Source organism: Hylobates moloch, unplaced genomic scaffold, assembly GCF_009828535.3.
Source record: "Hylobates moloch isolate HMO894 unplaced genomic scaffold, HMol_V3 SCAFFOLD_22, whole genome shotgun sequence".
NCBI lineage: Eukaryota > Metazoa > Chordata > Mammalia > Primates > Hylobatidae > Hylobates > Hylobates moloch.
Window position 1 is genome coordinate 17,018,508 of NW_026652297.1, and position 13,875 is coordinate 17,032,382.

At 42.6% G+C, this 13,875-nt stretch overlaps 1 protein-coding gene across 1 annotated transcript in view; it reads right to left on the reverse strand.

The window, feature by feature from the left end:
* Positions 1-13,875, reverse strand: part of BFSP2 (beaded filament structural protein 2) — a 71,520-nt gene that overhangs the window by 12,332 nt on the left and 45,313 nt on the right. Inside the window, exon 4 of the mRNA XM_032143899.2 lies at positions 11,987-12,148. Coding sequence (XP_031999790.1) covers positions 11,987-12,148 — 162 coding nt within the window. The remainder of the gene's footprint in view (positions 1-11,986; positions 12,149-13,875) is intronic.

The window sequence follows — 13,875 nt, forward strand, 5'->3', positions numbered from 1 at the left end:
TGGTGGGCAGGTCTAGTGTAAAGCTGCTGGCCAAGGCTGTAGCCACAGTCCCTCACATGATTTGTCCCCTCTCAATCCAGTGAGTGGCTTCCGTGATATTTACTGGTCTCTTGGCTGAAACACTGTGTCTTAGTTTCATTAGCAAAAATACTGTATTTAGGTGTTTCTCAAATGTTCTTGGACCACTGACATGGTTTTTCACACTATCTTAATATTCATGCTATTTTTATTTAAACCAATTCACTCTTTCTTTACAAGTAAACGTGTTTAAAATGGAAACTGTAGGCTAGTTATCTGTAAACTGTAGGTTAGTTTAAAATGGAAACTGTAGGTTAAATGCACATCAGCATCACCTTAGGATCTTGTGAAAATGTGGGCTCTGATGCAGGGGATCCTGAGTACAGCTCAGAAATCTGCACTCCCAGGTGATGCCTGGTCCATGGAAGCAAAATTCTAGATCGCTACAGAAGCCAATGAAACTATCCCTTGCAGTGGGTAGAGGATAACTAAAAAATTAATAAAGTTATAACAAACCACTGTTATTAAATTCCAGCTACCATTGACTGCCAAGCTGCTAAGTCCTGAGGCCTGCTTTTTCTTTGTGGAAAGGAGAGATAAATAAGTACAACAAAGGTGTTAAAGACCTCCCAGCACTGAACAAAGGCTTTCTTCTAGTTTAAGATTGAAAGAGCAAAAGAATGTAATTTGATCACTACAAGTTTTAATGTCACTGTGTTCCTTCTCAAATCATCTCACCACAAGAGATACTTCCCACTTAATTGCTTTAACTCACCTAAAGTAACCACTACCAAAAGTAATTCACCTAAAAGTATTACACATTTTTATCCAATGGCTTTTTAGATTTGTGCTTTCTGGTTATTATAACTCTATTTCTGTTTCCATTTCAACCCTGAGCCTCCAGATTTCTTCTCATAGACCAGATAGTAGATGTGTCATCTAGCCCCTGAGGATAGGAAGGTGGGGCTGTGTTTTGTTGCCCAGCGCAGTTGTTAGGGTGTGTGATGAAATTCAAATATGTTGATCCCTAGGCTTTGAAACTGCACAGGACCTGAGCCACCCATGTTTGCACTACAGCTGCGTAGGAGTGCAATTACTTCTGGGGCAGGAGAGCATGTCGACATTTTGAAACATAATAAAGATTTTCAAATTTCAAAAATTTCAAATTAAATTAGCATGTTTTTGCACATGAAGGATGTAAGAAGAGAAAAGCAATGTGTTCTGAGTAAGTAATAAGTATTTGAAGGCCTGGCTCTTGACGATACAAATGAGGACTGGGAAAAAGGAAAAGAACCATCTCCAAGTCCAAGCCCGACCCACTTTGCTGATTAGGATGGCTATTCCTACAAACACCCTTGGCAATGACCCAGAACTGAGAGAAACGCTACCTTGCAATGTGAGGGGAAGGCGAGTGTTCAGGAGGAGGGAGAGTGAGGAGAGAGAATGATGATACTTCCTGGTCTTTGAAATTGCAAGTGCATTCCCAGCAGATCACATATCCAGGTGAGCTCTCTGCCTCATGTGTCTTCTGCCTTTCACTAAGCAGTTGCTGTGCAGGTTTGAGCAAGTCACTCGAGCACTCTGGTTTTTGCCACTGGTGATCGATTGCTTTATATGAGCATTGTTCTACTGCAGAATGCAGCTACCTGCCTTGGCTCTTAAGCACTTTTCAGATTTCATGAGATCATGCTAATCTCATCGTGCTGTTCATGGAGAAAGGTAAACAATGGTCCCGTGGGAATACAGGGGCTCCCTATCTTGCTTCATAGAAGAATCCCACAAGGAGGGCACAGACCCTTGGTTTGAAAAGCTCCCAACAGAAGTCTGGCATAACTTTTAGCCCCTCAGGACAAAGGCCTCTCCAACCCCACATTCCACAAGATGTCACTTATTTATTCTTAAAAAAGAAATCAGCTGGGCATGGTGGCTCACATCTGCAGTCCCAGCACTTTGGGAGGCCAAAGCAGAAAGATCGCTTGAGGCCAGTAGTTCAAGACTAGCCTGGGCAACATAGTGAAATCCTGTTTCTACAAAAAAATCTTTTAAAAACCAAATTAAGGTCCCCCCATTCATATGGTCTGTCCAGTTCAAACTAGCAGTTAAGAGTGTGGATTCTGGAGTCAGAATGTGTAATTTGAATCCCAGCGTTGCCACTTTCTAAGTGTGTAATTTTGGGCAAATTACCTAATCTCTTTGTGCTTCAGTTTCCTCCTCTATAAAATGCTAAAATCACAATACCGATCTCATGTTGGGAAGATTAAATGAGAACGTACCTGTCGGGTGCTTAGAACCCTTGGTAGATGCTCCATAAAAGCTTGGCTGGCTCTGCTTTTGTGGAAAATTTCATCCTGCCTTGTAGAAGAGTAGCCTTTCTACCCATTTCTTTCCTCCCGCAGGTACACCAGCCAACATCCACACTGGACTGTGGGTTCCTTATTTATAGGAACAACTTCTTACTCACCCCTCGGCCCCTTTTGGAGATCTAACATAGCTTTTTACACCTAGAATGTGCTCAACAATATTTATTGAAGGTTTACAGTGTAGGCCAGGCACATGCTAGGGACTAGGGAAGAAGAGGAGGATCCACCAGGAATAGAATGAGATCAAAACTCCTTTTCATTAAGAGGATCAGCTATTGTTATTATAACAGTTGTAAGTCATTTTACAGTTATGTGGTGTCGTATGTTATTTAGCTAAGGATAGCTTTTGACAGGCAGCACACACTCCCGACCTTCCTCAGCCAGATGTAGGACTTATTTGGGAGAAGGCTGGATGCCATCCAGTCTGCATTAGCGACATGGGCTCTCCTCAGCGGGGATTAAAAAGAAGTGCACGCCTCACTCAATGAAACTTCAACACTGGCAGAGGAGCTGGCCCGGCTAGGCTACAACAAGTTTCTCGGTGAGTTTACACAAGAACTGCCCAGCTATTGAAGCTGCTGTTTGAGTGTAGGACCAATTCCCAGCCTCCGCTGAAGCTGCCAAACAAAACACAGAGGAGCAAATGGCTTTGTGACCTTGCTGCCCCCTCGGTAATAAGTAAGCTCATCCTCTTGATAAAATCAGCTGAAGAGGCTCAGCAATGAGTCTAATTCTAAAGAGAAAAATAGATTTTTCTATTATTTTATTTTGAGACGGGGTCTCACTCTGTTGCCCAGGCTGGAGTACAGCGATAAGATCATAGCTCCCTGCAGCCTCGACCTCCTGAGTTTAAGCAGTTCTCCTGCCTCAGCCTCCTGAGTAGCTAGGACTACAGTTGCATGCTTCTACACCTGACCAATTAAAAATTTTTTTTTGTAAAGGTGGGGTCTTGCTATGTTGCCCAGGCTGATCTCAAATTCCTGGCCTCAAGGGATCCTCCTGCCTCAGCATTCCAAAGCACTGGGATTATAGGCATAAGCCACTGTGCCTGGCCAGTCCTTACACTTTTTATGGGAAAGATCTACTAAAAAATATCTAAGATATGCTTTGAGATCAGCACAATCAGTTAGTCTGGGACGAGCGTTCTTTGAAGTCAGGGACTTCAGGAACCATAGCATCAAGTCAGGGCCTTGCACCTTGTTTGTCGTTGACAAATGGATTTGAGTGAATGAGTGGAGATTCCTTGGTAGAAGATGTAAGAAAGAGGTTGCAATGCTGGGTGATCCCCTATGTAGTTACCCAGATATTGGTAGCCAACCATTTGTGAGTTTAAACACACAATATAAGAAGACAAGGGCCTGAGAGAGTGCTCTACAATGTCTGTGTTTTTTTGTTTGTTGTTTGTTTTTTTGAGACAGAGTCTCACTCTGTCGCTCAGGCTGGAGTGCCGTGGAGTGTTCTTGGCTCACTGCAATCCTCCACCTTCTGGGTTCAAGTGATTCTCATGCCTCAGCCTCCCTCGTAAGTGGAATTACATGTGTGTGCCACCACACCCGGCTAATTTTTTGTATTTTTAGTAGAGATGCGGTTTCACCATGTTGGCTAGGCTGGTCTTGAACTCCTGACCTCAAGTGATCTGCCTGCCTTGGCTTCCCAAAGTGCTGGGATTACAGGAGTGAGCCACCACACGCAGACTGTGTGTTGTCTTAACTAGAGAGAAGAAGAGGCAAAGAGTAGGCAGTACCTACCTCAATGAGACAGTCTTTTGGTTTTTCCTTTTAAAATCTACTCTGATTCTTGATTCTCCCTATTCTCTTTGCAGCCGCACCAACTGGTATATGCTACCATAGCCTACAACTACAGTCACCCAAATGGGCAAAAGATATGATCTGCTAGTATACACAAAAGCAATTTGTAAGAAATGCATTTTAACCCGTAGTATTAGCAAAGATCACAAAGTATTGGTGAAGATAGGGGGAAATGGACACTCTCAAATATTTCTGATAGAAACGTAAATTGTTATAATCTTTGTAGAGAGCAATTGGCAATATTTATCAAAATTACCGGTGCACACACTTTTGGGGCCAACAATTCCATGTCTATAAGTTCATTTAACAGATACATTTCTATATTTGGAAATGAGAGTTATACCATGTTAGTGGCTAATTTCTTGTAATAGAAAAAGATTGGAAACCACCCTCAATGCCCAGCAGTAGGGAACAGGCTAAACAAATTCTGGGGCATCTGTTAGCTAGAACAGAGGTTGACAACTTTTTCTGTGACTAGCTAGATAGTAAATGTTTTAGGCTTAGCAGGCCATATGGTCTCTGTTGCAACTATTGAACTCCGCTTGTGTAGTGCAAATGCAGCCATAGATGATATGTAAATAAATGTGATGGTCATGTTCCAATAAAACTTTATTTGTAAAAACAGGCAATGGGTCAGATTTGGCTTGTGGGCCAGAGTTTGCTGCCCCCTGTGGTATAATATCATACAGTCATAAAGCAGTATGTTCCGAATACTACTTGTGTAAAAAGACAGGAAAAAAATATGTATTTCTTTGTATATGGGTAAAATGTTTCTGAAATGACATACAAGAAAAGGATAACAGTGATTGACCCCCATAGAAAAAAACGGTGGCTAGGACATGGGTTGGATAGCACTTTTCACTTTATATCTTTTGTATGTTTTGAATTTTGAACTAAGTGAATGTATTATCTATTATACATGTTGAAATAAAAGTAAATTTAAAAAGACATAAAAGCAAACAGGGGCCCTTTTGTGAAGCTCTCCATGAGATACGGATATATGAAGATGCTTCGGGATCCCCGTTCAGTGTTTGCCTTGAGCACACTGGGCTACAGCCATGGCTTATTTCACTGAAGAGCCCTCAGGGAGTCCAGCCAGCTTATCAGCACACAGGAGCCTCTAGATTACAGATGCTGTCAGGCGTCCTGCTTTTGCTATTCCCCTGGAAAGGGACTTTCCCAGGTGGTTAACATGGCAATAGCACAACAGGTCATCTTGTAGTCCAGAGTCAGAGTGGCAGTGCCCGTTTTAATTCAGATTCATATATCTTAGAAAATATTGACTCTTGTTGGTAAAAGCAAGAATAGAAAAAGTCTAGACAGAGTAGCCTGTATAAAATGTCTGTGTTTACAGGGAAAATTATTGTTTGTAAGTGTGGATGACATGGAGACATGCTATTCAAGTTTTCTATTTCTCCTCGTGGGTAAATCTAGACCTATGCTGTCCTCTAATAGAGCAGTCACTAGTCATCTGTAGCTGCTGAAATAAAAATTAAATATAATTAAAAGTTAGTTCCTCAGCCTTATTTATTTTTGAGACAGAGTCTCACTCTGTTGTCCAGGCTGGAGTACAGTGGTGCGATCATATCTCACTGCAACCTCGACCTCCTAGGCTCAGGTGATCCTCCCATGTCAGCTTCCCAAGTAGTTCCTGTGGGACTACAGGCACATGTCACCACACCTGGCTAATTTTTGTATTTTTGTGGAGACAGGGTTTTGCCATGTTGTTTAGGCTGGTCTTGAACTCCTGGGCTTAAATGATCTGCACACCCTGACCTCCCAAAGTGCTGGGACTATAGGCATGAGCCACTGCACCTGTATAACCCCCTGTGGCCAGTAGCTACCATACCGGATTGCTGCGTGGATTATAGAATATGCCCATCATTGTGACATTTCAGTTAGATGGCCCTGCTTTAGATGATCTTGAATGTTTCTTTTGGCCCTAAGACTATCAACAACCAGAAACCTCACAATTCATTTCAATCTATTCACTTGTCTTCATTCTTAATAGTTTGCACAATCTGTCATCCTGACATGTGACATGAAGGCATGATGGTTACAGCTCAGATAAAGTTCCTAACTGCAGATGCCTCAAACTGACCTGAGGCAAGTGCAGACCTACTGTTAGAGAAGATAGCATGGGAGCAATCCATTTGTTTCCGGCCCTGGGGACTCTTAAGACAGACTGAGTTCTCTCACATCGGGGCAACCACCAGCTTGTGCTGGTGATTGATTAAGCCTTTGGGTATTGTATACATCATCCAGTTGCAGCAGGCAATGGATGGAGAAATGAGGCCTCTGGGAATGAAAGTTTGGAGTTAGCTTTGGGCAAATGGAAATTGAATGGAAGGAGCATCTCAGGAAGAAGGCTAAGAAGGCAAAACAGAGCTTGCATTGCAGGAGGCAGACTTCATACCAGGCTTAGGGTGTGGGAACAAAGACGTCTCAGTGCCCCGGCTGAGAAATTGGACAAGAAAGACAGGACCTGTGCTCCTCTAGAGGAGGTGGGCTGAGGGCAGAGCTGTTTGCCTGGCAGAGGAGGTGAGATGGTGGGGGTTTGGGGAGGGGCACAGTTTTAGTTCTCTGCTCAACACTGAGGGGCCTGGTAGGCAGAATTCTAAGATGGCCTCCGTAATCTCTGCTGTCTGGTATTATGTCCAATGATTAAATTATGTTAGCTGACAAGGATGAAGAGATTTTGACATGTAATTATGGTTCCAAATCGGTTAAATTTGAGCTGATCAAAAGAGGAGTATCTGAGTGGGCCTGACTTAATCAGATTAAAGGCTTAAAATGGTAATGCTTTTCTGTTGGCCCTGAAGGAGCAAACAGCCCTGCTGTAAATGGCCTCTGAGGAGGACTGGCCTCTAGGAGTTGAGGACCTCAAGCCTACATCTGCAAGGAATTGAACCATGCCAAGAGCCCGAATAAACTCTGAAGATGAGAACCAAGGTACCCTGGTGGGTACCTTGACTGCAGCTTTGTGAGACCCTGTGGTGATGCAGTGTAAACAAACCTATTGTACTGCCAGTCATATAAAAGTCTAGCACATACAATTATGTGCAGTGCATAACACTTGCTAATAATAGTAAATGTTACTGGTTTATGTATTTACTGTATCTATACTTTTTATCATTAGCGTACTCCTACTTATTAAAAAAGAAAAATAGTTAACTGTAAAACAGCCTCAGGCAGGTCCTTCAGGAGGAATTCCAGAAGAAGGCATTGTTGTTACAGGAGCTGAAAGCTCCATGCATGTCACTGCCCCGAAGACCTTTCAGTGGGACAAGATGTGGAGGTGGAAGACAGTGATACTGACGATCCTGACCCTGTGTAGGCCTAGGCTAATGTGTATGTATGTGTCCTAGTTTTTAACAAAAGAAGTTTAAAAGGTTAAAAAAAAAATAGAAAACAAGCTTATAGAATAAGGATAAAAGAAAGAAGATATTTTTGTATAGCTGTATGACATGTTTGCATTTTAAGCCAAGTGTTATTATAATAGAGTCAAAAATTTGGAGTTCGGGGCTCTGCGCCCCTTCTCACATACGTTGCCTTAAGCATCTCTTCCATTTGGCTGCTCCTGAATTGTATCCTTTATAATAAGCTGGCAAAAATATGTTAAGTGTTTCCTTGAGTTCTGGGCACTGTTCTAGCAAACTATCTACTTATCCCTCTGCAGAGGAGGTTGTGGGAACCCCTAATTTATAGCCAGTTCATCCAAAGTATGGGAGGGCCAGACTTGTCATCTGAAGTGAAGGCTGTCTTATGGGACTGAGCCCTTAACCTGTGGGATCTGATGCTACTCCAGGCAGGTAGTGTCAGGATTGAATTGAATTATAGGACACTCAGCTGGTGTTTGGAGAGCTGCTTGGTGTGGAACAAACCTACATATTTGGTGTCAGAAGCATTTTGTAAGAGCATAGGGGACAATAAGGATTTTTTAAAAAAGAGATGGGGTCTCACCGTGTTGCCCAGGCTGAAGTAGAGTGGCTATCCATAGGCATGATCATAGTGTACTTCTCCTTTGAACTCTTGGCCTCAAGCAATCCTCCTGCCTCAGCCTCCTGAATAGCTAGGACTACAGGCACATGCCACAGTGCCCAACTTGAAAAAAAAAAAAAGTTGTTTTGTTTTACATGACTAACTAGGAGGTCTAGAGTGTGGTGTGGCATGTTGTCTGAGGTTCCTGAAGCATCCCTGAATACCCTGCATTAGGTAACCACAACAAATAGACAAGGAAGAGCTAGACTTTAAGACCCTCCAGAAATTCTCTGGACCAATCTGATCCTGTCATCACTGAATCATACAACTTCAGAAGTTCCAAAAACTGGACCATGAGGTTCCTGACATTCATAACACCATAGCTGGAAAGAATATGATTACTGCACTGACCTTAGCCAGAACCTCCTAATAAATTTTTTTGTGTCTCTATTTTATTAAGCTTTTAATGACTGAAAAAATAAACAGAATTGGCAGATAAGTTCTAGCAGATGCTGACGGTACCGCCTTTATCCCTTAGGCTTTCGCAGTTTAGTGCTCTCCTGTTCCCCCTGCCAGATTCTGCATCTTTTTGCCTGAGAGTTTCTCCGAAGCCTTTGGAAGGCCACTCTGATAGCAGATGGCAGAAGACTGTTGGGAGATGGTATTAGCATCTCAGCTCCCTCGCCTTTCCCCTCTCCTCTATTCTATACCATTTCTCACAATTCTTCTTGGTTTACACGTCAGTCTCCCACAGTGGTAACTGGTTTGATTATGCATTCTTTGTTGGTTCCCTTCTTTGCTTCTCCTCTACTGGTATTTTGTTGGTTTTTAACTCCCCAACTTCCAGGTAAACTACCGTAACTCCAATATTTGTTTCAGGATCTGCTTCTGAAGGAACCTAAACTAAGATATAAATTAATCATGTTAATTAATTTTCAGCCTCTGTGGTCCGAAAGGTAATTAAATGCATGCTTGCATTTTCTTTACAAAAGCTTTTGAAAGCTGTGTGTGCTAAGCCATTTCACATTTATGCTTTGCCGCCAAGAAACCGACAAGAGATGCTCAGGATGGGCAAATGTCAGCCCCTGAGGGCACAACTGCAACTGACAAAACTATTTATTGGAGGAATTCTGGCTGTCAGTTCAGATCTCTGTTGATGATCAGAGGAATTCACTCATTCTGCAAATATTTTCTGAGCTCTGCCTCTCTGCAAGAGGCCCAGGCAGCATTGGCCAAGCTAAAACAAATACTGTCTGTTTTCTCTGAGATGTAGCTTTCAGATTACTCTATTAAAAAAACACTAATGAATCTGTTCAGAATTAATGTTTGAGTTACTGTTGGGCTAGTGATGATTCTCCAAGGGGTGAGGAGGAGATAATAATGACTTTTTTTTTTTCTTTTTCAAACTATGAAGGATTTATTTCTGATAATTATAATGGTCTGTCCTTTCCCAAAGAAACAGTCACCACAGTGTGGTGCACACCCCAGGAGGGCTGGGACAGAAGCAAAGTTTGCAAACTGCTGGGCCTCTGAGGTTTAGCTTTAGGAGCAGAGCCAGGGGAGAAACAATGCAGCCCAATGCAGAGAAAAGGTCTCTGGACCAAGAACAGGAGAGTTGAACTATGGGGCTCTCAACCAGCTGTGTGATCTTGGGAAGTCACCTGCACTCTCTGGGTCTCAGTTTCCTCACCCCTAAAATTAGGGAATGGGATCAGATGGTCTCTAGGACCATTAATTATCTGTTACCTGTCATGAGTCTGTTAAAAAAGGCAACGGACCAAACTCAAATCTATGGCTTCACTTTACCTTTGTGTTGCTCCACTTCTCATCAGGTTGGGTGGAGTGAGGGGAAGTCGTTTTTTGAATAACTTGGCGCTATTTGCCATAAAAAAGTGTTTGTAGTGACCTGGCTCAAGGATTGGTGGTTAGAAAGAAAGGAAGCTATTGAAATGGGGTAGGGGTTGGAGAAATGGGTGAGTGAAAGGATGTTTTCTAGGTTGGAGAACATTTGGGGGATCCAGAATTGATGAAGACCCTCCTGGGAAGGTTCCTGTTGATACTTGGGGGATAGAGGGAGTATGATGGGAGAAAGGACAGAAAAGGCTCTCCTATTTTTCTTTTCATAGCTTTTTATAATTCTTATGGTTCTCAAATCTGACTGCATATTAGAATGCAGTCACAAAGTCCCTCTCCTTCTTCTGATTTAATTGGTCTGGGATGGCGATTTTCAAAAATGCTCTGAAATAATCCTGCTGCGTAGCCAGGATCAAGAACCACTAAATAGTAACCAAGAGCTCAGAAACAGCCTTTCGCCTTAACTGAGACATCTACCTTATTTTCTCGACTTTTCCACATTTTCCTTCCTCTTCACTATTCATCCTCTGTCTCAAGAGTACAAAGTCAGAAACGGATGGGAGATGGAGAAGGGAAGAACAAACCCTATGCATCCTATTTTCTGGTTAATTCCTGTATTATTTATGAGGTTTAATAAAAGTTGTTTTTCTTCCATGAATATAATGTGGACTATTTAACAAAAACTTGAGAAATACTCAAAAACAAAAAAGAAAAAACATCTCAAAGTGTCAGACTGATCCATCACTCAAAGGCAACAACTGCTAATCCCAATTTAGGCTTTTCTTTCTAAAATTTTTTCTCAATGCCTAGTTTCTTTGTTTGAATGCTTTGCCCTACTGTATATAACAGGAAGTGGCAAACTGCAGTCCACAGGCCAAATCTATCTCACTGCTTATTTTTGTAAATAAAGTTTTATTGGAACACAGCTATGCTCATTTGCTACCTACTGGCTACAGCTGCTTTCACACTGCTGTGGCAGCGCTGAGGAGTTGCAACAGAGGCCATCTGGCCCAAGAAGCCTGAAATATTTACTGCTAGTCCTTTACAGAAAATATTTTTTGGCTTCTGGCATATACCATCCTGTACTCTCATTTTCTCCTCATTTTACCTTATATTATGAGCACGTTCCTGTTTTATAAATGCTTCATAAACATTAATTCTAATAACTGCCTGATATGTTACTGCACATAGGTAGTTGTGGCTTAGATTTTCTTCTACTAGTAAATGTGTATTTTTTTTCACTCTTATAATGCTTCAGTGAGTATATTTGGACATAGATGATTTGTTTTTTCAATTATTCTTTTTTTTTTTTTTTTTTTGAGACGGAGTCTCGCGCTGTCACCCAGGCTGGAGTGCAATGGCCCAATCTTGGCTCACTGCAAGCTCTGCCTCCCAGGTTCATGCCATTCTCCTGCCTCGGCCTCCTGAGTAGCGGGGACTACAGGCACCCGCCACTGCGCCTGGCTAATATTTTGTATTTTTAGTAGAGACAGGGTTTCACCATGTTAGCCAGGATGGTCTCGATCTCCTGACCTCATGATCCACCCTCCTCGGCCTCCCAAAGTGCTGGGATTACAGGTGTGAGCCACCACGCCTGGCCTCAATTATTCTTTCAGGATTGTATTCAGATTATTCAGTTGGTAGCTAGGGGCATTTTAACACTCTTGGTACATATTACTAAATTTCTTATTCAAAGACTGTGCACTAGTTTGTGCTTTTCAGTAATACAGTAGAGAACCTACTTCTCCACATGCTTGCCAGCATTATTACCATTTTAAACGTTTTCTACTTTTAGATAGGTAAGCAAAAAGCTATTATTTTAATTTTCATTTCTTCTGGTTCTAATGAGGTTGAACTTGTTACTAAACTGTTGTTATTTCTTCGTCTGCACATTGACTAGATTTCAGCTCAGCGTGGCCTCCTCCTGCATAGGGCGGAGTGGAGGATGCTGGTCCTGCCTCTCACCTTAGCTTGGAGCAGGGCTCCTGCCTCCACCCGGTGCTTTTCAACATCTCTCTCCCACTGAATTCTGATCGTCTCAAGGATGTCGTCCAGACCAGTGCCAATGGGAACATCCATTTGTTCCAGCTCACACCCTGCCAACTGTTTGTGCAGCACCTTCACATCCTGAAAACAACAATATACATCTTAAGTGAGTTACAGGGGGAAATAAATGGCATAGAATTCTAGCCAGCAGAAAACCAGCTCTGTGGGCAATTCTTTTCTCATTCCACAACTGCCAGACACAGGCTTCACAGAGATTGGGAAAGTCCTTGACCTTCTTCCCAGGGTAAGTGTAATTTCTCTTTTCCCAAGGATGCATTTCTCCCTTCCTTCCTTCCTTTCTTCCTTCCTTCCTTCCTTCCTTCCTTCCTTCCTTCCTTCCTTCTTTCCTTCCTTTCCTTCTCTTTCTTTCTTCCTCCCTCCCTCCCTTTTTCCTTTCTTTCTTTCTTTTTCTTTCTTTCTTTTCTTTCTCTTTCTTTCTTTTTCTTTCTTTTCCTTCCTTCCTTCCTTTTCTCTCTTTCTTTCTTTCTCTTTCTTTCTTTCTTTCTTTCTTTCTTTCTTTCTTTCTTTCTTTCTTTCTTTCTGTCTTCCTCCCTTCCTTCCTTCCTTCCTTCCTTCCTTCCTTCCTTCCTTCCTTCCTCCTTCCTTCCTTCCTTCCTTCCTTCCTTCCTTCCTTCCTTCCTTCCTTCCTTCCTTCCTTCCTTCCTTCTTTCCTTCCTTCCTTCTTTCTTGCCTGCCTGCCTGCCTGCCTGCCTGCCTGCCTTCTTTTTTTTCGACAGGGTCTCACTCTGTCACCCAGGCTGGAGTGCAGTGACATGATCTCAGGTCATTGCAGCCTCCACCTCTTGGGCTCAAACAATCCTCCCACCTCAGTTGCCTGAGTAGCTGAGACTACAGGCACGGCACACACCACCATGCCCGGCTAATTTTTGTATTTTTAGTGGAGACAGGGTTTCACTGTGTTGCCCAGGCTGGTCTTGAACTCCTGGGCTCAAGTGATCCCCTGCCTTGGCCTCTCAAAGTGTTGGGATTACAGGCTTGAACCACCATGCCTAGCACCAAGGATGTGTTTCTTAGGTTGGTCTCCACAAGCCCAGGCCCAAAACAGAAATCGAAATAAATAAATAAATAAAACAAAAACAAAGTAAGCAACAACAGCAAAGGGAATTTAGGCATAAAGCCAGACAAGGCTGAAAGAGACTTAAAAAATAACTTTGGTATCTCTAAAGGGTTACTGTTGGAGAGTAGTCTTAAATCACTGAGCTAAGAACAAGAAGAAATGGGCTTACAGTTGCTGGTTAGCTTAAGTTGGTCTCAAGAAAGAACTTCCCAATGTGAGCATTGTTAAATGGGTTTTGACTCTTTCAACTTGAATCAGCCTAAATCTCGGATCAGAGAGTAATATGTGTGAGGTGGTTTAGAATTGCTGAAGTCTCACAGGGAACTAGATCCCATAACTGTTGGAGGTCCTCTTCAGTTTTGTCACTCAATAATCTGACCCAATTTTGTTAATCAGTAGATGTCAACCACAGCTTGGATCTACCCTCAGAGTTATTTTGTTTGTATAATACAGTGTTGAAAAAAAACCTGACATAGAATGCATTGAGGAGGGGTTGCTCCCTCTAATTTAACACAAGTTCCCTCATTTGCTAGTGCCAAGACTGGCTGCCTTCCCGTTTCTGTACCACACTGGTTCCTGAAGCTATTTGAGTTTGAGACTGCTGGGGTAACCTGACCCACTACAAGGATCTGAAAGTATTTTACAGGTATGTTCCCTGCAGTCCTGGGCATGCAATGTGGAGAGGCAGAGATGAGCTACTGTGGCCTTGTTCTGAAACACAGGCAGACAG